This window comes from Pan paniscus, chromosome 8 (assembly GCF_029289425.2).
Source record: "Pan paniscus chromosome 8, NHGRI_mPanPan1-v2.0_pri, whole genome shotgun sequence".
NCBI lineage: Eukaryota > Metazoa > Chordata > Mammalia > Primates > Hominidae > Pan > Pan paniscus.
In genome coordinates, this window is record NC_073257.2 from 34,158,389 (window position 1) to 34,182,565 (window position 24,177).

The 24,177-nt window shown below is 46.6% G+C and overlaps 1 protein-coding gene and 1 pseudogene across 2 annotated transcripts; one reads left to right on the plus strand and one right to left on the minus strand.

The window, feature by feature from the left end:
- Positions 1-12,142: 12,142 nt before the first annotated feature.
- Positions 12,143-12,227, plus strand: LOC117974804 (small nucleolar RNA U3; annotated as a pseudogene).
- A 1,980-nt stretch (positions 12,228-14,207) lies between these two features.
- Positions 14,208-23,396, minus strand: MIR1915HG (MIR1915 host gene). 2 transcript variants are annotated; one of them, XR_609298.6, is made up of 4 exons: positions 23,257-23,396; positions 21,923-22,452; positions 16,940-17,028; positions 14,208-14,368 (listed from the first exon to the last, which is right to left on the minus strand). XR_609298.6 is itself a non-coding variant. In XM_003806695.6 (2 exons), the coding sequence occupies exons 1-2, from the start codon at positions 23,319-23,321 to the stop codon at positions 22,107-22,109; spliced, it is 411 nt and encodes a 136-aa protein (XP_003806743.2). In that variant the 5' UTR covers positions 23,322-23,396; the 3' UTR covers positions 19,162-22,106. The 2 variants fall into 2 exon arrangements, 1 of the variants encoding a protein (XP_003806743.2); XM_003806695.6 differs by lacking the exons at positions 14,208-14,368; positions 16,940-17,028 and having other exon boundaries at positions 19,162-22,452.
- Positions 23,397-24,177: the final 781 nt, after the last annotated feature.

Consider the following 24,177-nt stretch of genomic DNA (forward strand, 5'->3'; position numbering starts at 1 on the left):
CACTAGGAGTAAATCTGCATGGGGACCAGGAAGCATCCTGGGAAGAAAGCAAACAAACCCTGGCCCCTTCTCTTTGAGATTCAGTGTCCTTGCAACCACTCAGAAGGCTTGAGAACCGGTGGAAACAAAGGACATCAAAGTCTTCAAAGGAGTAAACTCACCATGAGACAGAGAAGAATTCGCACAGGTGACCAGGGCCTAGAAGGCCATACGGGAGGAATCGCTCCTGCGGAGTGTGAAAATGAGGATGACAAACCTCTCTGAATCTCTGGATCCAGCTACTTTGTCCCAGCAGTTCTATCTTGGGAATAATGATTGAACATGAATGTGAAGTAGGAGAGAGGTTCTCTGGGAGCCCGTATGTGGGTATCTGCAGAGATCTGAAATAGCAGTACCGTCATTGCAGCAGTGGGGCCGGGCCTGGGCTGAATCACCCTTCAGCAGTGATAACCACCAGGTGATGATATAAGAAGCAGCAACCCAGCCGGGCGCGGTGCCTCACACCTGTAATCCCAGCACTTTGGGAGGCTGAGGTGGGCGGATTACGAGGTCAGGAGTTTGAGACCAGCCTGACCAACATGGGAAACCCCATCTTTACTAAAAATACAAAAATTAGCCAGGCGTGGTGGTGCATGCCTATAATCCCAGCTACTCAGGAGGCTGAGGCAGGAGAATCACTTGAACCCAGGAGCCGGAGTTTGCAGTGAGCTGAGATCATGCCACCGCACTCCAGCCCAGGCGACAGAGTGAGACTCCATCTCAAAAAAAAAAAAAAAGCAGCAACCCTAAACCAGAGCCCACTGAGGAACTATTTCATTCTGCAGCTTTTTTGCTACTTCATGTTTGAGAGCAGACCTGATCACTTTGAACTGAATAAGCCCCTATTATTCTGGAATAATTGGAGGGTGATGGACAGTTTTAAAAGAGAGATTCTGTGGTCAGGCACAGTAGCTCATGCCTGTATTCACAGCACTTTAAGAGGCTGAGGCAAGAGGATTGCTTGAACCCAGGAGTTCAAGACGAACCTGAGCAACATAGCGAGACCCCATCACTACAAAAAAAAAAAAAAAGGATAAGTACAGAGTGCTTCGGAAACAGATAGAGAGGTATCCAACCAAGTCTAAAGGAAATATAGAAAAAACTTCCCAAAGTACATTAATCAGGACATTTACTGCCAGCTGGTAAAACAAAGAATCCTAAATATCAATGATTTAATACAATTAATTAATATTAAATATTTATATTTTTGTTCTGCACCAGCAGATTTCCTTTTCTTTTTTTTTTTTTTTTTTTTTTTTGTTATTGTTGTTGTTGAGATGGAGTCTCGCTCTGTTGCTGAGGCTGGAGTGCAGTGGCGCGATCGTGGCTCAACCTCTGCCTCCCGGGTTCAAGTGATTCTCCTGCCTCAGCCTCACGAGTAGCTGGGATTACAGGCATGTGCCACCACACCCAGCTAACTTTTGTATTTTTAGTAGAGGCGGGGTTTTGCCATGTTGCTGGTCTCAAACTCCTGACCTCAAGTGATCCTCCCATCTTGGCCTCCCAAAGTTTTGGGATTACAGGCGGGAGCCACTGCGCCTGGCCAAACCCACAACTTTTACTTACATTCCATTCTCCAGAACAAGCCACATGGCCCCACCAAGATGCAAGAGAAATGGGTAATGTAGGTTTTCTGGGTCCCAGGAAGGAAATGAAATGGTTTGGTGAACACATAGCATTTTCTCTGCCACACAGAAGTGATTTCTGAGTTAAAGAATGAGGGAGTGAGGCCCAGCACGGTGGCTCACACCTGTAATCCCAGCACTTTCGGAGGCCGAGGTGGGTGGATCACCTGAGGTCAGGAGTTTGAGACCAACCTGACCAATATGGAGAAATCCCATCTCTACTAAAACTACAAAAATTAGCTGGGCGTGTTGGCACATGCCTGTAATCCCAGCTACTCGGGAGGCTGAGGCAGGAGAATCGATTGAACCTGGGAAGCGGAGGTTGCAGTGAGCCAAGATCACACCACTGCACTCCAGCCTGGGTGACGGGGGAAGGATCTTGGTGGGAAGTGACTGGAGTAAAAAATGTCAGGGGAAGGTATGATAAGCTGTGAGACTAAAAAGTAAACAAGGCCCTATCATAAAGAGTCTGTGTGCCCTGTAAACTAAACTGGGCTTTTATCCAGTTTAGTTTACATGGCACACATGGAGAGCCATTCAAGGGTTTTAAACAAGGGAGTGATGTGATCATATCTTAGCTTCTGAAAGATCATTTGGACTGAGGCATAGAGACCAGATTGGAGGTCAGACACGTAGCTCAAGCCTGTCATTCCAGCACTTTGGGAGACCAGAGTAGGAGGATCATTTGAGATCCGGAGTTCGAGACCAGCCTGGGCAACATAGCAAGACCCCACCTCTAAAAATAAACTTGTTAAAAAAAATTGTGTGAATGAAGAGTGTGGCAATGAGGGGTGAACAAGCAGGGGAAAATGGTGTTGTATACTGAGACAAATAATTTTTTTTTGTTTGAGACGCAGTCTCGCCCTGTCACTCAGGCTGGAATGCAGTGGTGCGATCTCGGCTCACTGCAACCTCCGCCTCCAGGGTTCAAATGATTCTCCTGCCTCGGCCTCCTCAGTAGCTGGGATTACAGGCGCACACCACCACACCCAGCTAATTTTTGTATCTTTAGTAGAGATGGGGTTTCACCATGTTGGTCAGGCTGGTCTTGAACTCCTGACCTTGTGATCTGCCCACCTCAGCCTCCCAAAGTGCTGGGTTTATAGGCGTGAGCCACCGTGCCCGGCCAAAGAATTTTTTGTTTTAAAGAGCAGTTTTAAGGAGAAATATAATATGCTTGGGGAACAGCCAAGTGATGTCAGAGTTATTTGGAAAACTAGGCCTAAAGACAGATCTTAACAGGAGATGAAAGACGTGATGGGCATCAGTATAGGGATGGTGCTTGAGACTGTAACTGGGGATTACCCAGGCAGGCTGTGAAGAGCAGGAATGGAAGAAGTGATGGACAGTTAAGTGTTTAACAATCATCTCTCCAGCTAAAGGAGGCCTGATATGTAGCATTTGCTGATGTCTGTGGTCAACTCCAAGCTACCAACTTGTCATCACTGAGCCTAGAGTTGTGAAGAGATGCACCCAATTAGTTTTTATGAGCTGCTGGGAGCCAACTCCACACAACAGTGGATACAAGAGAGCCCTGCATAAACATATTTAAGAGACAGACAGAATAAAAGAAATCTTGACTAGGCTCAGGGGCTCACGCCTGTAATCTCAGCACTTTGGGAGGCCAAGGTGGGCGGATCACTAGAGGTCAGGAGTTCGAGACCAGCCTGGCCAACATAGTGAAACCCTATCTCTACTAAAAATACAAAAATTAGCCAGGCATGGTGGCACATGCATGTAATCCCAGCTACACAGGAGGCTGAGGCAGGAGAATCGCTTGAACCCGGGAGGTGGAGGTTGCAGTGAGCCAAGATCGAGCCATTGCACTCCAGCTTGGGCGACAGAGTGAGGCTCCGTCTCAAAACAACAAAAAGAAATCCTGAAAGAAGAAACCTCAGAAAGAATATAAAGGAGGAAACGGTTACAGTTGACACTTTCCTCACTCTATTCCTGCAAAAAAAAATCACATAAGTTAAAAACCAAAAATTACTAACTGGATTTAGCATCCAAGAGTCATTAGTATTTTTTTTTTTTTATTGAAACAGAGTCTTTTTCTGTCACCCAGGGTGGAATGCATTGGCACAATCTCAGCTCACTGCAGGCAGCCTCGACCTCCCAGAGTCAAGGGATCCTCCCACCTCAGCCTCCCACGTAGCTGGGACTACCTACAGGTGCATGCTCCCACCCCCAGCTAATTTTCTTTTTTATTTTTTGGAGAGATGGGATCTCACTATGTTGCCCAGGCTGGTCTCAACCTGGGATCAAGCAGTCCTCCCACCTTGGCCTCCCAAAATGCTGGGATTACAAGCATGAGCCACTGTTTCTGGTTGGTATTCTTAATAAGATCACTTTTAATGGAGTAGCAGGAATACAGACAGATGATGGGGGGCCTAAATGTAAATGTGAAATCAGATGTTGAAAACCACAAGTGTAGCCGGGTTCAGTGGCTCATGCCTGTAATCCTACCACTTTGGGAGGCCAAGGCGGGTGGATCACCTGAGGTCAGGAGTTCAAGACCAGCCTGGCCAACATGGTGAAACTCCCGTCTCTACTAAAAATATAAAAATTAGCTGGGCATGGTGGCACATGCCTGCATTCCCAGCTATTCAGGAGGCTGAGGCAGGAGAATCCCTGGAACTTGGGAGGCGGAGGTTTCAGTGAGCTGAGATCTCGCCATTGCACTCTAGCCTGGGCGACAGAGTGAGACTCCATCTCAAAAAAAAAAAAAAAAGAAAACCACAAGCGTAGATAATTCTCGGACACCAAAGACAGTCAGGCTGAACTCGATTTTCCAGCAGAAAATAGAGTTGGACAAATCATTCAAAACCATAACAGCACTATCCTTCACTCCTCTCTATTCCACTCCCCCCCCCGACACGTGCCTGGATTTCTATAACTTATTTTATTATTTTATTTTTTATTTTAAGATGGAGTCTCGCTCTGTCACCCAGGCTGGAGTGCAGTGGTGCGATCTCAGCTCACTGCAACCTCCGTCTCCTGGGTTCAAGCGATTCTCCTGCCTCGGCCTCCTGAGTAGCTGGGATTACAGGCACCTGCCACCACGCCTGGCTAATTTTTTTGTATTTTTAGTAGAGACAGGGTTGCACCATGTTGGCTAGGCTGGTCTCAAACTCCTAACCTCAAGTGATCCACCTGCCTCGGCCTCCCAAAGTGCTGAGATTACAGGTGTGAGCCATTGTACCTGGCCTGGATTTCTAAAACTTTTATGCCTCTCACAATGGACCTTAGAGTGGTACCATTTTCCCAGGACACATGGGAAAATGTACGCAGTCTGCACTGATTGTGCTATTGTCAACGTAATTAATGACAATTCCCAAAATCCCTTTCCTGGTCTGTTCCAAGTTAGAATTGACCAAAAAAGGAACTTGAGTGAAATTTGGAAAGCAGAAGTGAAGCAGCAGTTGTTGCCCTCAGCGGGTCTATGGTCTCGTGTGTGGACAGACTCCCAGGTGCCTGACAAGGCCCCAGCTGATCGTCACTCTCTTTCACACTGCATTCAGCTCAACCTCCCAGGTAAACCACCTGGGTGTAGTGTGCGTGTGCAGACCCATGGAGGTGAAAGCTTCCCAGAGACCCTTCTGTGAGCTCTCCCGGTAAGGTCCCACTGCAGGGCCTGAACGGTACTTGGCCTCTCAGATTTCTCTGCAGCCCCAACTGGTCTACCCATTTTGGTGCTTCCAGCCAATTGAATGATGACTTTTTTTTTTTTTTTTTAGAGTCGGTTTTGTTCTGTCTCCCAGCCTGGAGTGCAACAGTGCAATCACAGCTCACTGCAACCTCAAACTCCTGGGTTCAAGGGATTCTCCCACCTTAACCTCCCAAGTAACTAGGACTACAGGCATGTGCCACCCACACCTGGCTAGTTTGTTGTTGTTGTTGTTTTAGAGGCGGGTTCTCACTATGTTGCCCAGGCTGGTCTCCAACTCCTGGCCTCAAGTGATCCTCCTGCCTCTGCCTCCCAAAGTGCTGGGAGTACAGGCATGAGCCACTGCACCTAGATGTTGATGACTCTTTTTGACCCTTCAACTCCCTCCCAAAACTTCACTTCCCTCATTACTCTTACATTTGTGTAATGTGTCTAATTTTTTTTTCCTCTCTCTGTCAATCAGACCTCACTGCAGCCTCCAACTCCTGGGTTCAAGCGATCCTCCCACATCAGCCTCCTGAGTAGTTTAGGACTACAGGTGCATCCCATGACACCCAGCTAATTCTGTTTTCTTTAGTAGAGAAGAAGTCTTGCAATATTGCCCAGACTTATGTCTCAAATTTCTAAAATAAATCCCTTATCTCTGCAATGCTCTTTTTTCCCCCCATTCCCAATTTATACAATACTCTTGACCTCTCTGCTTCCTTGACAGAACCCTGACTGGTATCATTATTGGTACTGGGCATGAAGTGAAGCCTGAACAAATCTAAAATATGTGGCTTTGGTTTCAGGAGGGGGCAATGGGTAGAGGTGGAAAAAAGCAGCATGAAAACTGTTAGCAAAGACTGGGAAAATCATTAACGAAGCATTAGCAGAGGTTGGGAAAGAGGTAAAAACTGCCACTGCAGACTGGAAATGGTGGTTTGTGTTATACAGCAGTGAAACAAATTGGCAAAACTGTCTACCATGGCAACTTGGAAGACAGAAAATGTGCCTAATGAACTTTTGGATCTTTTCAAGCAGAATGATGAAAGCACCAGTCAGTTAGTCCCAGCTGCATGTGATAAAGTGCTATGAGAGAGGTGAGGGTAAAGAAGGAAATGTGGCTAGCAAGCAGAATTTAGAGGAAACAGAACATGCGGGACTCGCTTTTGTTGGAAAGCAAAACTTGTTCGCATCTCCAGCTGATCCAGCCTGCAAAAGATTATCAGAGTAAGGAATGGCCTCAGGGCTCTACGAGACCCTTTGCTAGTGGGGTGCAATGACTCATGTGTGTAATCTCAGCACCTTGGGAGGCTGAACCCAGGAGTTTGAGATCAGCCTGGGCAACAGCAAAAACCCATCTCTACAAAAAACACAAAAATTAGCCAGGTGTGGTGGCACGCACCTGTGGTCCCAACTACTGGAGAGGCTGAGGTGGGAGGATCACTTGAGCCCAGGAGGCCAAGGCTGCTGTAAGCTGTGATCCCACAACTGCCCTCCAGCCTGGGTGGAAGAGTGAGACTTTGTCTCAAAACATTAAAACAAAACAAAACAAAAAAAACCTTTGCTGGGCAGGCGTGATGGCTCGCACCTGTAATCCCAGAACTTTGGGAGGCTGAGGTGCGTGGATCACGAGATCAGGGTTCCAGACCAGCCTGGCCAAGATGGTGAAACCCAGTCTCTACTAAAAATACAAAAAAATTAGTTGGGCATGGTGGTGGGTGCCTGTAATCCCAGGTACTCGGGAAGCTGAGGCAGAGAATTGATTGAACCCAGGAGGCGGAGGTTGCAGTGAGCTGAGATTGCGCCACTGCATTCCAGCCTGGGCAGCAGAGCAAGACTCCATCTCAAAAAAAAAACAAACAAACAAACCCTTTGCTAAGATTTCAAAAACAGTTAGTTTGTGCCTAGTGGGCTCTCAGAAAAGAGGACTTCTAGGAATCTGAAAAATATGGTCCCAAAGAGAACTAATTCCCAAACAACTATGAATAAGTATAAAGAGTGGGCCTGTCTCATAAAGAATTGTGAATGTGACTTACATCTAATGGAGAGGACCATAAACCAGATACATAGAAAGCCCACAAAAATTTTTAAGGAATTTGTATCTGCTTGGTTTAAAAAACACTAAGACTTGGCCAGATGTAGTGGCTAATGCCTGTAATCCCAGCACTTTAGGAGGCCAAGGCAGGAAGATCACTTGAGGCCAAGAGTTGGTGACCAACCCTGGTACCATAGTAAGACACTCTCTCTACAGAAAGAAAAGTCTTGCTGAGTGCAGTGGCTCACGCCTGTAATCCCAGCACTTTGGGAAGCCAAGGTGGGCAGATTACCTGAGGTCAGGAATTTGAGACTAGCTTGGCCAATATGGCAAAACCTCGTCTCTACTAAAAATACAAAAATTAGCCAGTCATAATGCCGTGCACCTGTAATCCCAGCTACTCCAAAGGCTGAGGCAGAAGAATCACTTGAATCTGGGAGGCGGAGGTTGCACTGAGCCGAGATCACGCCACTGCACTCCAGCCTGGGCAATGAGAGTGAAACTCTGTCTCAAGGAAAGAAAAAAAAAAGAGAGAGAGAGAAAAGAAAAGACTGAGGCTGGGCAACACTGTGGCTCATGCCTATAATCCTAGCACTTTGGAAGGCTGAAGTGGGAGGATCACTTGAGCCCAGCAGTTCAAGACCAGCCTGAGCAACATAGTGAGACCTCATTCTCTACAAAACATCAAAAAATTAGCCAGGCATAGTGGCACACATCTGTAGTCCCAGCTACTCGGGAGGCTGAGATGGGAGGATCCCTTGAATCCAGGAGGTTGAGGCTGCAGTGAGCTGACATCCCCACTGCACTCCAGCCTAGGTGACACAGCAAGACTTTGTCCCCTGTTATTAAAATAAATAAAGATTGAGGTTGGTCCGAGTACAGAGGTATTTGCAACTGATTGATTACAACTAGTTACAGATTTGTTTGTTCCTTCTCCACTCCCACTGCTTCACTTGACTAGCCTAAAAAATAATAATAATAACTCTCTCTATATATATATTTTAGACAGAGTCTCCCTCTGTCACCCAGGCTGAAGTGCAATGGCATGATCACAACTTACTGCAGCCTCAACCTTCCAGGCTCAGGTTATCCTCCCACCTCAACTTCCTGAGTAGCTGGCACCACAGGTGCACACCATCACACCCAGCTAGTTTTTTGTATTTTCTGTAGAGACAGGGTTTTGCTGTGTTGCCCAGGCTAGTCTCAAACTCCTGGGCTGAAGCAATCTGCCCGCCTTCGTCTCCCAAAATGCTGGAATTAAGGCATGAGCCACTTCATCCAGCCATGATAATGAATTTAAATAGAGTAAGACTGACCAGATTATAAGGAGACCTCCAGGCCCCCAAGTTTCTATGGGTAGGAAGCAGGCTGAAGAATCTACGCAGCTACGAATATAGGCCATTTTCTTTTCTTTTTTTAATTAAAAAAAATTTCTCTGGGCAGGCATGGGGGCTCACATCTCTAATCCCAGCACTTTGGGAGGCCAAGGCAGGTGGATCATTTGAGCTCAAGACCAGTCTGGACAACATAGTGAGACCCCATCTCTATTTTTTAAATATTCAGCCAGGCGCGGTGGCTCACACCTGTAATCCCAGCACTTTGGGAGGCCCAGGCAGGCGGATCATGAGGTCAGGAGATCGAGACCATCCTGGCCAACATGGTGAAACCCCATCTCTACTACAAACATAAAAAATCAGCTGGGCATGGTGCCCGGGACCTGTAGTCCCAGCTACTCAGGAGGCTGAGGCAGGAGAATGGCGTGAACCTGGGAGGCGGAGATTGCAGTGAGCCGAGATTGCACCACTGCACTCCAGCCTGGGCAACAGAGTGAGAGTCTGTCTCAAAAAAAAAAAAAAAATTCATAATAAAAAAATTTTTTTAACTAGAAATGAGGTCTCACTATATTGCCCAGGCTGGTCTTGAACTCCTGGATTCAAGTGATCCTCCTGCTTCAGCTTTCCAAAGTGCTAGGATTATAGGCTTGAGCCACAATGCCCAGCCTGGCCCTTTTCATTGGAAAAGAGGATATCTCACTAAGTACAGTCAAAATCTCTGAGGGTGGAGCCAAGAGCCTCAAAGAACAGCAGAATAAGGGTCATCCCCACAGTGCAGAACCAGCCCTAATCAAGAAACATCTTGGGCCCCTACAGAGGGAAATCTGGCAACATGCACCGATTGGATTTCAGAATTGCTATGAACCAATGATTGCTATGGACCTCCTGTTCCTCTCCTTTTGAATAGGGGTGTACATTGTATATTGGGTGGGTGGCGAGCAGTTAATATGCCTCTTTAGCTCACAGATCTTTGTGTTAAGAATGGCCATATTCCGGCTGAGTGTGGTGGCTCAAGCCCGTAATCCTAGCACTTTGGGAGGCTGAGGTGGGTGGATTATTTGAGGTAAGGAGTTTGAGACCAGCCTGGCCAACGTGGTGAAACCGTGCCTCTACTAAAAATACAAAAATTAGCTGGGCGTGGTGGCAGATGCCTGTAGTCCCAGCTATGTAGGAGGCTGAGGCAGGAGAATCAATTGAACCCGGGAGGTAGAAGTTGCAGTGAGCCAAGATCGTGCCTATGCACTCCAGCCTGAGTGAGTCTCAAAAACAAAACAAAACAAAACAACAATAAAAAAAGAATAGCCATATTCAGTGGTTCCTAAAATAATTAAAAATAGAGCCAAGGGCCAGGCACAGTGGCTGATGCCTGTAATCCCAGCACTTTGAGAAGCCAACGAGGGTGGATCACCTGAGGTGAGGAGTTCAAGACCAGCCTGGCCAACATTGTGAAACTCAGTCTCTACTAAAAATACAAAAATTAGCCAAGTGTGGTGGTGTACACCTGTAATGCCAGCTACTTGGAAGGCTGAGGCAGGAGAATCATTTGAACCCGGGAGGCGGAGGTTGCAGTGAACCGAGAGCCACTGTACTCCAGCCTGGATGACAGAGCGAGACTCCACCTCAAAAAAAAATAATAATAGAATTACCATACGATGCAGCAATTCCACCTCTGGGTATATACATTAAAAATATAAAAGCAGGAGCATTAACAGATATTTGTATACCCATGTTCCTAGCAGCATTGGTCACAGTAGTCAAAAGGTGGATGCAACTCGAGTGTCTATCAACAGAAGAATGGATACGTAAAAGGTGATATATACATACAATGGAAAACTAATCAGCCTTAAAAGGGAAGACATTTTTTACATGGATTAAGCCTTGAAGGCATTATGCTAAGTGCAATAAGCCAGTCACCAAAGGACACCTGCTGTATAATTCCACTCATATGAGGTATTTAGAGCAATCAAATACATAGAAACAGAAAGTTGAATGGTGGTTGCCAGAAATGGGTGGGAAGGAGGGGATTAAAGAATAGAGAGTTATTGATTAATGGACACAGAGTTTTTCAGTTTTGCAATATGGAAAGTGTTTTGGAGATGGATGGTGGTAATGGTTGAACAACGATGTGAATGTATTTAATGCCATTGAACTATACACTTAAAAATTCTTAAAATGGTAAATGTAATGTATATTTTACAACAGTTTTTTTCGAGACAGGGTCTCACTCCGTTGCCCAGGCTGGAGTGCAGTGGCGCGATCTCAGTTCCCCAACTGCAACCTCCGCCTCCCAGGTTCAAGCAATTCTTGTGCCTCAGCCTCCTGAGTAGCTGGGACTGCAACCACACGCCACCAGTCTGGGCTAATTTTTGCATTTTTAGTAGAGAAGGGGTTTCGCCATGTTGGCCAGGCTGGTCTGGAACTCCTGGCCTCAAGTGATCCACCCAACTCAGCCTCCCAAAGTGCTGGGATTGCAAGCGTAAGCCACGGCGCCCAGCCTACAACAAATTTTTTATGACAGGGCCTCACTCTGTCACCTACTACAGATAAAGCACTCAATAAATATTAATTTCTTTTTTAATTTTTTAACATTTTATTAAATTTTTATTCTTTCTGTCCTCACAATCTGTTTCCAATATTAGTTTCTTTTAGGTCTTCGCTCTTCCCGATGGTGTGGCAAGCTCAGGCATGGTTCCAGTGTTCTTCAGTGGAGACACTATTGCAATTGGGTTGGATAGTTCTTTTTTTTTTTTTTTGAGTCGGAATTTCACTCTTGTTGCCCAGGCTGGAGTGCAATGGCGTGATCTCGGCAACCTCTGCCTCCCAGGTTCAAGTGATTCTCCTGCCTCAGCCTCCTGAGTAGCTGGGATTACAGGCATGCGCCACCACGCCCGACAAATTTTGTATTTTTAGTGGAGATGGAGTTTCTCCATGTTGGTAAGGCTGGTCTTGAACTCCCGACCTCAGGTGATCCACCCACCTCGGCCTCCCAAAGTGCTGGGATTACAGGTATGAGCCACCACGCCCAGCTGGATAGTCCTTGATTATGCAGGATTGCCTGTGTGCATTGCTGGACACTTAACAAACCTCACCTTCACCAACTAAATGCCAGTAACATTTCCCAGTCATTTTGACAACTCTAAAACCACCCTGTAAGACTGTATTTTCGGCCTGACGCAGTGGCTCACGCCTGTGATCCCAGCACTTTGGGAGACCAAGGCGGGTGGATCATTTGAGGTCAGGAGTTTGAGACCAGCCTGGCCAACATGGTGAAACCCTGTCTCTACTAAAAATACAAAAATTAGCTGGGTGGTAGTCGTGCGCGCCTGTAATCCCAGCTACTCGGAAGGCTGAGGCAAAAGAATCGCTTGAGCCTGAGTGGAGGAAGTTGCAGTGAGCCGAGATTGCGCTACTGCACTCCAGTCTGGGAGAGAGTGTGAAATCCTGCCTCAAAAAAAATAAGACTGTATTTTCAGAGCTCATTTCTGTAGTTCATTACTATGGAAGTTTCTGTAAATATATAGAGGTCTAGAAAACAAAAAAGTAAAACCACCAGGTGTGGAGATATATATATACTTTTTGTAAATAATAATTTTTGTAGAGATGGGGCCTTGCTATGTTGCCCAGGCTGGTCTCAAACTCCTGAGCTCAAGTGAGCCTCCCACCTCAGTCTCCCAAGTAGCTGGGACTACAGGTGCATGCCACCATTCCTAGCTAAATTCACTATCTTCTGATATGCATCAACCATGAATGTGGCTAAGACTCTTTGTGTATAGCATTTTTTTTTAATTGTTGTACGCTGGGCACAGCGGCTCATGCCTATAATACCAACTATATACCATGCCTATATACCAAATTTGGGAAGCTGAGGCAGGCAGATCACTTGAGCTCAGGGGTTCAAGACTAACCTGAGCAACATGGCAAAACCCCATCCCTACAAAAAAATACAAAAATTATCTGGGCATGGTGGTGCATGCCTGTAGTCCCAGCTACCAGGAGGCTGAGGCAGTAGGATTGCTTGAGCCTGGAGGTTGAGGCTGCAGTGAGCTGTGATTTGTGTCACTGTACTCCACTCTGGGTACAAAGTGGATCCTGTCTCCAGGGAGAAAAAAAAAAAAAAAAAAGGTGGCAGCACTAGGACTTAAACCCATATCTGCCAAACATCATCTCAAGAGGCCTTCCCTGATCTACTCTAAGGCACCCTCCACGTCTTTCAGCATTCGTATTACATTACTGTTCTTTTTTCACAGCACTTATATCTATTTGATTTGCTGTATTTGTTTATTTGCACTCAGAAGCCCTCTACCAGCATGTATATCACACAGAAGCAGAGATTCAAGGGTTTATTCACAACTGCATGTCCAATGCCCAGAACAATGCCAGGCACATAAAATGAAATTTAAAAAACATTCAGTAAATTATTCTTGAATGAAGGCCAGGCGCAGTGGCTCACGCCTGTAATTCCAGCATTTTGGGAGGCTGAGGTGGGTGGATAACCTGAGGTCAGGAGTTCAAGACCAGCCTGACCAACATGGAGAAACCCCATCTCTACTAAAAATACAAAATTAGCCAGGCATGGCAGTGCATGCCTGTAATCCCAGCTACTCAGGAGGCTGAGGCAGGAGAATCGCTTGGACCCGGGAGGCAGAGTTTGTGGTGAGCCAAGACTGAGCCACTGCACTCCAGCCTGGCAACAGAGTGAGGCTCCGTCTCAAAAAGAAAGAAAGAAATTTTAAAAAAAGAAAATCTCACGTCACAATAACAATCACAGATAACAAACTTGGGCCTGTGGTAGCTTCACATATGCTAACAGGATCTTAACTGAAGCTGTTTAGTTTGGTCCCAATTTATACCTTTTTTTTTTTTTTTTAAGACAGAGTTTTGCTCTTGTTGCCCAGGCTGGAGTGCAATGGTGTGATCTCGGCTCACCACAACCTCCACCTCTCGGGTTCAAGCGATTCTCCTACCTCAGCCTCCCGAGTAGCTGGGCATATGCCACTATGCCCAGCTAATTTTTGTATTTTTAGTAGAGATAGGGTTTCACCATGTTGGCCAGGCTGGTCTCGAACTCCTGACCTCAAGTGATCCTCCTGCTTCAGTCTCCCAAAGTGCTGGGATTACAGGCATAAGCCACCGTCCCGGCACAATTTATACTCTTGCTATATCAACAAAATCTCTCTCAACATTTTTTGAGGCTGGAGTGCAGTGGCACAATCTCGGCACTCTGCAACCTTCACCTCCTAGGTTCAAGCGATTCTCCCACCTCAGCCTCCTGAGTAGCTGGGATTACAGGTACAAGCCACCACGCTTGGCTAGTTTTTGTATTTTTAGTAAAGACAGGGTTTCATCATGTTGGCTGGTCTCGAACTCCTGACCTCAAGTGATCTGCCCGCCTAAGCCTCTCAAAGTGCTGGGATTACAGGAGTGAGCCATCGGGCCCGGCCTCTCTCAACTTTAGATGACTGTAGTAGTTGCAAGCATGGATACCTATTGATGTGTAACAAACCACTCCAAAGCTTAGTGGCTTAGAACAACAACAACTTCTTATTTCTCATGATTCTGTTGGCTGTATGGTTCTGCTGATTGGGTGGGGTCTCATGCATGTAGCTCCCAGTGGGTGTGCTGGGGGCTGGACTCCTCTCGCCTCGTGATCCTTCATCCCAAGCTTCTTTGTGGCATGGTGTTTCTAGAAGACAAAGATGGAAGCTGCAAAAGCTTCTTGGGGTCTAGATTCCAGAACCTGTACAACATACTTCCGCAATATCCCATAAGCCAAAGCAACTGGCAAGACCAGGCCACATTCCAAGGGATGGAGAAGATTCCACTTCTGGGTGGGAGAAGTAGCAAAGTCACATTGCAAAGGGCTATGCATTCTGGAAGTGGAGGAACTTGTGGCGGCTAAAACAATTGTTGGGCATTATATTATTTTTAGAGTCCAGACAAATGTAAGTATAATTAATGATACAATTTTGATTTCTAAAGCATTAAGGAAAGCAGTATTCAAATAAACAGGGCCAGGCATTGTGGTTTATGCTTGTAATCCCAGCACTTTGGGAGGCTGAGTATCACTTGGGATACTCATCATTTGGGAGGTGGGAGTATCACTTGAAGACAGGAATTCAAGATCAGCATGGGCAAAATAGTGAGACCCCATCGCTGTAAATTTTTAAAAATTAACTAGGTGTGGTGGCTCATGCCTGTAGTTCTAACCACTCCAGAAGCTGAGACAAGAGGATCATTTGAGCCCAGGAGTTCAGGGTTACAATGAGCTATTACCACATCATCATACTGCAGCCTGGGTGACCATGAGACCTTGTTGCAAAAACAAAACAAAACAAAAAAACAAAGCTTCTCTCAAATTACAAGGTTGTTATAAACATCTCCAAAAGTTTATCCTTTTCTTTACACATACACACACCATGCATAATTCTCACTCATCATCAGCCATATAATTTTTCGTTCTTTTTAATACAGAAACTTTCTTTCCCTCTTTCTAGTTTGCTATGGCAGTACTTTCTTCAGTCTTGTACCTAAGTTTCCTACTTATTTTGGCCACTTGCCACCTAGAATATTAAGTTCCCTGAGACATGCTGTCAAAGGCAACACTCCTGGAACTGCCTATTGCATTTTTTTTCCACGTTTGTTGGGAAGAGCAAGACTCCCATGGGGCAAAGCAATCTCCTTTGAATCGAGCACGGAAAAAAAAAAAAAAAACTGGTAAGCGCTGGACTCTGACAAGCAGCTGCTGGTAAAGTCTACAGAACTACTTTTAAGTGGCTGGGTGGGCATTAACTTTTCATGGGGCTTTTTTTGTTGCTGTTACTCAATGATTTTGGGAGCCAGCAGATATTTTGTAACAACTAAAAACTACCTAAATTCATTCTGAAAAATAGTCTTCCATTTTTGGTTTAATCAGCAAAAAAAATTCAAACTGCTTCCTTTTTTTTTTCCTTTGGAGACAGACAGGGTCTCAGTCTGTCATCCAGGCTGGCTTGAGTGCAGTGGTGTGATCACAGCTCACTACAGCACAGCCTCAGCCACCTGGGCTCAAGGTATCCTCCCACCTCAGCCTTGTGAATAGCTGGGACCACAAGCGTGCACCACCACGCCTGGCTAATATATATATATTTTTTATTTTTTGTAGAGATGGGGGTTTCCCTGTGCTACCTAGGCTGGTTTCAAACTCCTGGGCTCAAGCAATCCTCCTGACTCTGTCTCCTAAGTGCTGGGTTTACAGGCATGCCCCACCTAAACTGTTTCCTTCATCTACTTTTAGCTATTTATTAAATAACTAGAATAGGCTACGTTTAAGTTCCAAGTTACAAAAATTGTTAAAGAGAGCATTTATTTTACATCCTGAAAATACTGAGATCTTATGTTGTAGACAAAAGAAGCTAAAAATCTGGTGCAACAAGATGAATACAGAATAAGAAAAGAATTAACTAAAGTAAGTAAGCTTTCTGAATTGTCCATAAATAGTTCTAATTTGAATTACTGCCTATGCCAGAACATTACCTCTGAGATTTTATGATTGCTGTATCTGCTACTATTAACTTAACTAATAACATTTGCTCGCAAGGAAATAAAACACATACAAGGAAAATTGACACCAAAATAGTAAGTTGACAAATCTTCCATTAAAAAGGAAAACAGAAAACATATTTCTATGAAAAATTATGGAGAATTTAAATTTATTTTAATTTTTCAATTAAGTCAAATATTCTGTGTCTCACAGAAATTTTTTCTATTTCTCACTAGAAATTTTACCTTTTTGTTTTTTAAGATACTATGTTTTGCTCTGTAGCCCAGGCTGGAGTATAGTGGCACAATCATAGCTCACTGCAGCCTCAAACTCCTGGGCTTAAGCAATTCTCTTGCCTTAGCCTCCCAAAGTGCTGGGATTACAGGCATAAGCCAGTGTGCCCCACCCAGAAATTTTAAAATTCTTAAAATGTGTAATCAATTATTTCATGAAGCTATTGAATATTTTCATATAAAGAACATACCACAATCAATACATTGATTGATTTCCAATCAATTTACTTAATTTATGGAAGGTCATTATGTTGATGTACATAAATGTATATGTGTATTATGAATCAAATTTATTTGAAATCCTCCTGTATAGAATAAATTACGAACTTTTAGATGACATGCGTATTTTTCCCATTCTCCTTAATATATTGGGCCGAATTGTTCATCTAAGTAAAGTTGATTTTGCTTTTTTGTGGTCATTGTTTTTTCTATTTTTACTTACATAGTCAGATGCTAAGTTTTAAGCTTTTGAATAGTATGTCTGTCTGATATATCACTTCTTCCAGGAGCCTCCCCAAGAGCACTATAAATCTGCAAAGAGAGGGAAGTATGGGCAAATGAATAAGAAAAATGTTAAGGAAAGAATCCTTGCTAAACATTGCCACAATTTAATATTTCACATTTAAATTATTCTCATCATGTTATTTCCAAAGTTTGCTCATTAGATTTTCACTTGCCTTGATGACCTTAATTAGACTTGTTCCAGATTTATGACAACTGTAAAATTAGGAAACTTTCATTAAAAAAAAAAAAAAATTAAAACCCCCTGGATGGTTTTCCAAAGCACATGCAGCATTACTTAAGACTATGATTTTCAGCTAGTTGGATATATCATATCTACAGCTCTAGCCAGGTCTGTAAGAATTCTGTGACTGAGGCCTAATGGAACCAATTTTCACTCTGGCAGAACAAATTCAAGTTCTAATACGAACTTGAATTCCAGTTTCCTTTGGATGCCAGGAATCAGATCCTTTAAGAGGAAATTGTATCAGCGCTTCTGCCTATTAAGCGATATTCCATATATTTCATCTAAATAGCTAGCAGGAACAACTGACTCAAGTCAAATCTAAAACAGAAAACAAATGATTTTTTAATTACTGAAATTGTTTTATTATTATTTTAAAATACTAGTCATGGGCAGTTATTCTGTTGGTGGTGGTGGTGGGTTTTTTTGTTTTTGTTTGTTTGTTTTAGCCTTTTCCTTTCAGGGCCTCAATTTTCTGCAGACTTCACTTACCTTGACTGTGGACCACTGACCTTCTTTAAACAGGAACCAATGTATTCACTCACCTACACTAACAATCATATTACAGTCACAGGCCATTAACTGTCACTCACATTTTTATTACCCTGCATCTGATGAACATTGATACACTTGGGTGTCTTCCTCTGCACTGGAAAAAAAATAATTTAGATAGAATTCTAAAAGTTAGCATGTTTCGTCAATAGCTTCATTGTTCCTCATGCCCATTCATCACATCTTGCTTGCTATTGAAATCCTCCCTTGCTTTGTAACATTATTAAAGTCAGTCATTATTAAAGTCGTCTCAAAAAGAGACACCTCTGCAACTTCTAAGATGTTGTCAACCAGGAATCATATTTTCAATACTTCAAATTCTATTGCATTTTCAAGCTTTGGAAACAAATATAATATTCTTGCATATTTTCTAAGATGAAATTTCATGTAGACAATGATGTGATAGAAAGGATGATGCTTATCTAATGATTTTGGCATTGCCCCTTGATAACTATGACACTGAGAAAACCAGCATTGGTTTTCCTATTATCAGAACAAATTACAGTGCATGTTCTGGAGTCCTACATATCTTACATTTGAGAGAGAAAAACCACTGGGAAAAAAAAAGGTAATAGTTATATTTGTATCCATCTAGTTTCACTAACATATCTTTAAGGTACAGATTTTTTATAATAATCACATATGGCTGGGCGCAGTGGCGCACGCCTGTAATCCTAGCACTTTGGGAAGCCGAAGCGGGTGGATCACGAGATCAGGAGTTCAAGACCAGCCTGGCCAATATGGTGAAAACCCGTCTCTACTAAAAACACAAAAAAATTAGCCGGGTGTGGTGGCGAGTGCCTGTAGTCCCAGCTACTCAGGAAGCTGAGGCAGAAGAATCCCTTGAACCCAGGAGGCAGAGGTTGCAGTGAGCCAAGATTGTGCCACTGCACTCCAGCCTGGGTGACAGAGTGAAATTCCATCTCAAAAAAAAAAAAAAAAAAACCATATGATTTTATAAGACCAACTTAAGGGATTCTTATATTGCTTTAGTTTTATTTTTCACAAAAACTAGATTTAATTCAAGCTTCATGAAAAGGCCAAAAAAACACACAAATAATTCCATAGTTCCTAATTTTCCAACCCTTCCTTCAGTAGGCATTGCAGGTCATTCGAACCAGATAGTTTAAATTTTTCATGGTGCAGCTAAGTGAATAAGCATCCCTCCACAGAATGCATGCACTGTTGTATCATTTTCAATTAATATGAAATAGTTTTGCCAAAATATGACTGTAAATGCAAAGCTGCTATTCTGAACATTTGGAACAACTATAGCTCATTTTTCATTATGCGTTGATGTTTTGGTATAAAAATACTGTTTAAGCAGTTCATGAATACTCTTTTCCATTTAATCACAAAGAAATACATTCAGAGTGAACATGATCGTTTTATTGGTTACCAAAGATCCTTGGCAAAGTGCACGCATGGTGAAGAACAAAAGTAAGTCCTCAACGGTTTCCCAACTTCAATGAAAACTTAATGGGCCTAGATTTACAGATTAAATATTAAAAAAAGTTTGTGCATGATGTATCTGCTGTGTGTGTATTCATATGTGGGAAATAAAGCAAGCCAGAGAGAAAATGGGTGGGGGGCACAACTGCAAAAAGTTATCTCTCCTAGGAGATTTATTATTGGGAAATGCAGAAACAGAGAATTCAGCACTCTTCTTTCTGGTGACAATACAATGCTAGGAAAAAAACTAATTTTTTAAAATAATTTACCATAGAATCTCTTGTCTTAGACTAGAAGAAATACAATCCCTGTTACATGTGTATATATGTCCAGGTGTAACACACATTTTTCTCTTCTAAAATTCTTGTCTCAAATCTCTTTCAATCAAAATGAGTTGAGCTTCAAACAGGATCTGGGTGAGACAGAACCTTTTTAAAATTGTGCTCAACCCAGTGAATGCTTTAAAACTGAATTAATGAGTAGTATCCTAAAATGCAAAAGCATGCTCCAAGACTGACTGCCTCTCTACATTTTGATTCTGAAAGAAAGTGCTTGGACTTTTAAAGAACAAAGAAGAAAAGCCTTCATTTTCCTTCCCTCCCTTCCTCTCCACAATTTAACCAAGCAATTTTTTCTAGGTTCTTTTGTTTTAATATAAGAACAATAAGGCCGGGTGGTTGCTCACGCCTGTAATCCCAGCACCTAGGGAGGCTGAGGTGGGCGGATCACAAGGTCAGGAGTTCGAGACCATCCTGGCTAACATGGTGAAACCCCATCTCTACTAAAAGTAAAAAAAAAATTAGCTGGTCATGGTGGCGGCTGCCTGTAGTCCCAGCTACTCAGGAGGCTTAGGTAGGAGAATTGCTTGAACCGGGGAGGTGGAGGTTGCAGTGAGCCAAGATGGCGCCACTGTACTCCAGCCTGGGCAACAGGGCGAGACTCCATCTCAAAAAAAAAAAAAAAAAAAAAAAAAAAAAAGAACAATAAAGCTCTTCTGTCTTTCTTCTCTCTTCTTCTCCTCTTTCCATCTCCAGGACCACAAATTTGACTAAAAATAATTGTCCATATGGAATCCTTAATGTATCAACATAGGAAGGAGACACCCACTATCCCAAGACTCAGCCCACCTGGCCTAGATGGGCCTAGATTTAGAGTAAGCATTACAGGCTGATTAAGTCTGGTGCATGGTTTATCGGGTGAGCGTTCCCCACCCCACTTCTTGCGACTTTGCTTGCTCATCTAGGGGTTCCCGGAGGGCCCCCAACACCCCCTAGCAGGGAGCGAGGTAAGTGGAGAGTTTGCCCGGGTGCTGGGTGATGTGCCCAGCAACTTCTGCTTTTTCCCCTGGGGAAAACTGTGACATTAGAAAGGTGTCTGCAAGTGTTTCTTCTGGTTGGCCTGGAAGTTTCCCGAGTCCCTGGACTGGCGACCCAAACTCCTACACTTCCTGCCCGGTGCTGGGAAGAAACCCAGATCAGCAGACAAATCAACCACACCCTGAGCCCCAACATCGAGCTCCAACATGTGCCTTTCCCGCCGAACGAGAAAGCGCGGACCCCTTGCAAGCAGCATATAGCCTCGGCGTGACCCGTGGAGAGGCGGGACCCCAGTGGAGAGAGAAGCACGGAGAAGCCTGGGAAGGAGCGTTGTAAGAGGGGCACAGTCCAGGCTGCCCCATGCGCGCTGGGGTTGTCGCCGCGCCTCCTGCGCGCCCCAGTGCCCCCAGAATCTCCAAGAAAGCAATCGTGAGCGCGGATCAGTTTCTCTCTTTCCCAGAAAGCGGGCTTTTTATTGAGGGGAAACTTAGCTGGGAAAAGTCAGCTCGTACGTTTGTTTTGGTTTTTCGTCTATTTGCTTCCCAATTTAAAAGTGGCCACCTAGGCGACAGGCCTGCGGTTTTCACAGTGTAAAACGGATCAGAGGAAAAGCTCCAGCCCCTCTCGACTTTCGCTTGCGGTTTGCAACCCCTGGGGTGGGTCTGACCCCGCGCGGCACTTGCCCAGGCGAGCTTCCCTCGTCGCGGCCCGACCCGCGCGCGGACTCGGCTTCCCCAGGTCAGGACCCGCTAGGTGGGCCGCTCGGCCCCAGGCCTGGCAGGGCGGAGCCTAGGCCGCGCGCCCTGGGGTTGGAGGTTCCCACGGAGCCGGGAAACTGCGCGCCCCAGGTCCGCAGGCCGCCTCCCTTCCCTCGCGCCCTCGCACCCGCCCTCTGCTCTGCCGCTCCCGGTCCTGGGTGTGCGGGAGTCCCGGGGGTCCCTCTCCTGGACGCAGAGGAGGAATTTGGAGCAAAAGGAAGGGAATTTACTGTGGATGGCACCGGAACCTGAATTGACTTGTGCGTTTCCTGCTCTGGGCACGTAGGTTTCCCCTAGGAATCTGGAGTTCGCTGAGGACAATTCCAAGAGATGATGGGTTCACATAAACATACCATTTAGTTAAGAAAAATATTTAAAATAAAGAAAAAAGAAAAACTGAACTTCGATCTTCTCCACGTTCCCTGGTATCACCAAATAAACAAAGCATTCGGACGAGGGTGGGCTGCTGCTGGGGGCTCGGGAGGTGCGCGAGACAAGGTTACCCTGCGGGTCCGCCACTGCCCCCGGCCTCTAGCACTGCACTGCCCACGAGTTTGCGGGGTGTGAGCGCCGAAGGAGAACCCCGGACCGCCCAGTCTCACCCTAAAAACTTGGATCCAAGAGTCCTACGGTTGTGGACGTGCCAGTCCTCCGCGACCCTTTCCTGCTGGCCTTCTGCTTTTTATAAACGAAAATAAAAGTTTGATTTAGGCTTAAAGAAATGTCATTCTGGTCGTTCCTCCCTGAAGCGGGACTTACTCAACCTCATATACTCGCCCGGAATTTTCAATCTCGCCTGTCGAAATCGCTAGCTGCGCATCCGCGGAAGAAGTCCTGGATGAGAGGTAGGATGAAGGGATCAAGCAGATAGCAGCAGGCATCAGCACACTCCGGCCGTTCCGGACGGTCAGGCCCGCTGCTACAGGGAGAAGTGCGGCGGATGGAGCCAGGGCTGCGGGTTGCGCGCGGGTTGGGAACCCGGTGGTGCCACCTTAAGAGTCGGGTCCGCGCAGCGGCTGCGGAGGCGCCCGGCACCTGCAGGGGGCGCTGCTGTCCCGTGGTTTCTCCCGCGCCGCCGCTTGCAGCGGGCCTGGCAGCTCCGGGGCCCCGGTCCCCGGAGGGGGTGGGGACGCTGGGGGAGGAAGGGAGCGAAGTGCAGCCGTTAGGTAAGGAACCCGAACCCTCCCGGATTCAGAAGCGGCCTCAGTGAGGCGTTTGCTGGAGGGAGCTTTCCATCATTCGGCCGCGAGAGGAAACGTGGGAAGGCACCCTCCCCTGCCCCCACCGCCTGCCTTCCTGCCTCCCTCCACCTCCGCTCCCCGACCCCGACCGTGCTTCCCAGACCCTTTGTTCTCGAGGTTGGGAACGGCTGGGTGGGGGTTCCCCGGGGAAGAGGTCCCCCGCGCCGCTCGGAGGGGAAGGGACTGTCGCCTGCCCCGCACCCCAGCCCTCCCCAGTGCCGTCCCCCTTTCCCCCGGCCCCTTCCATCGCGTCCACGCGCTTCCGTTCTCACTCGGACTCCCCCAACTCCCGAGCTCCGGCTCCCCAGCCTGCACGGTCTGCAAGCCCGCCTCCCTTCCCACTTCCCCGCCACCTCTGAGGTCCCCGGGAAGAGGGGAGGAGAGGGAGACGTGTGGGGGAGGAGAAACCACAGAGCCTTCTCGGCGCGGAGCATTCCCAGGGACCCTTCCAGGCCCCGACCCCTGGGACCCGCTGCAGAGGCAGGGCTTTCCCGGCGCCGCCGCAGGTCGCTAGGGCCGCCCCCGCCGCGTCGCCCTGGGGCCCACGGGTGCACGGCCCGGGCAGCAAGGCAAGGTGCGGCCTCTCAGCGCCAGGGCCCGAGACCCCCAGCTGGAGAGAAGGGGACACCGTGGTCCGCGCCCTGGGGAGGCTAATTGCACACGAACGCCCCCCTCTTCCCCGCCCCCCACCGTACCCTCTGCAGCGCCACCCGCGTCGCCTCTCCGCCGTGCGCCACCCTGAGGGCTCCCGCGATTGCATCTTCTTGAGCACAGTTACCAATGCGTTCAGCTTCGTTTCTTACTCGGATGGAGACATCGCGGAGGGAAGCGAGGGGACAGGGATGCGGGAGTAGGGGAAAGGTGGGGCGGGAAACCGAGCAGAGAGGTGGGAGACTTGGCTGGGGCAATGGCACCAGGCAGGGCCGCCCGGAGTCCCGAGTCCAGGTCCGCGAGGCAGGCCCCGGTGCAGCCGCCCCCCGGCCGAACCCTACATGTCCTCTGTACTGTGGACATCAGTCCGCGGAGCGCCATTCACACCCCCGCACCCCTGCAAGCTCCCGCCGTAGAGGGGGCTCGGCACCATCCTGGTCACAAAGTACGTGCCCCCACCCCCCACCCTCAGGTGAAGAGGACGCAGCCCGGCGCCGTCAGCTCCAGGCTGCCTGGAGCCCCCTCCGGCCTCTCGGCGTGACCCTGGTCCTCAATGGCTCGTCGCGAGCTGCGCTAGCTGCTCTCTCGGCAGCGGGTTCCCCAGGACACACCCCGTCCCCACCCCCCGAGAGCTGGCGGCCAGCTCAGGATGCCAGGCGGCCAGGCGGGCGCCCTGCCAAATTCCGCGTTCCTCTCCAGGAGACGGGGAGTTGCGTCCCAGGCTCGGGAAAGCCCGCAGTTCGGGCTTGGGACTCGCTTACAAAGCCCCCCAAGGCGCCAGGGACGCCTCTGCAGGTTGAATTCCTGCTCCGTATCACTTCAATTTTAATTAATCTTTTAAAACACCGCTGTCACGTCGCTTGCAGAAAATTAATCAAACTTGAATCCTTGTTGCATAGCAAGAATTTCGATCCGAGTCTTTTAAAAAGGACTTGACTTTGCAAAGTCACGTCTTTTACAGTTCC

Bases quoted from the DNA above. Each gene is read 5' to 3' on its own strand.
- MIR1915HG (XM_003806695.6), bottom strand. From the start codon at position 23,321: ATGCAATCGCGGGAGCCCTCAGGGTGGCGCACGGCGGAGAGGCGACGC. The intron at 22,453-23,256 runs GTACGGTGGGGG...TTCCTCCCCCAG, and splicing joins CGCGGGTGGCGCTGCAGAGG to CGTCCCCACCCCCTCCGGGG.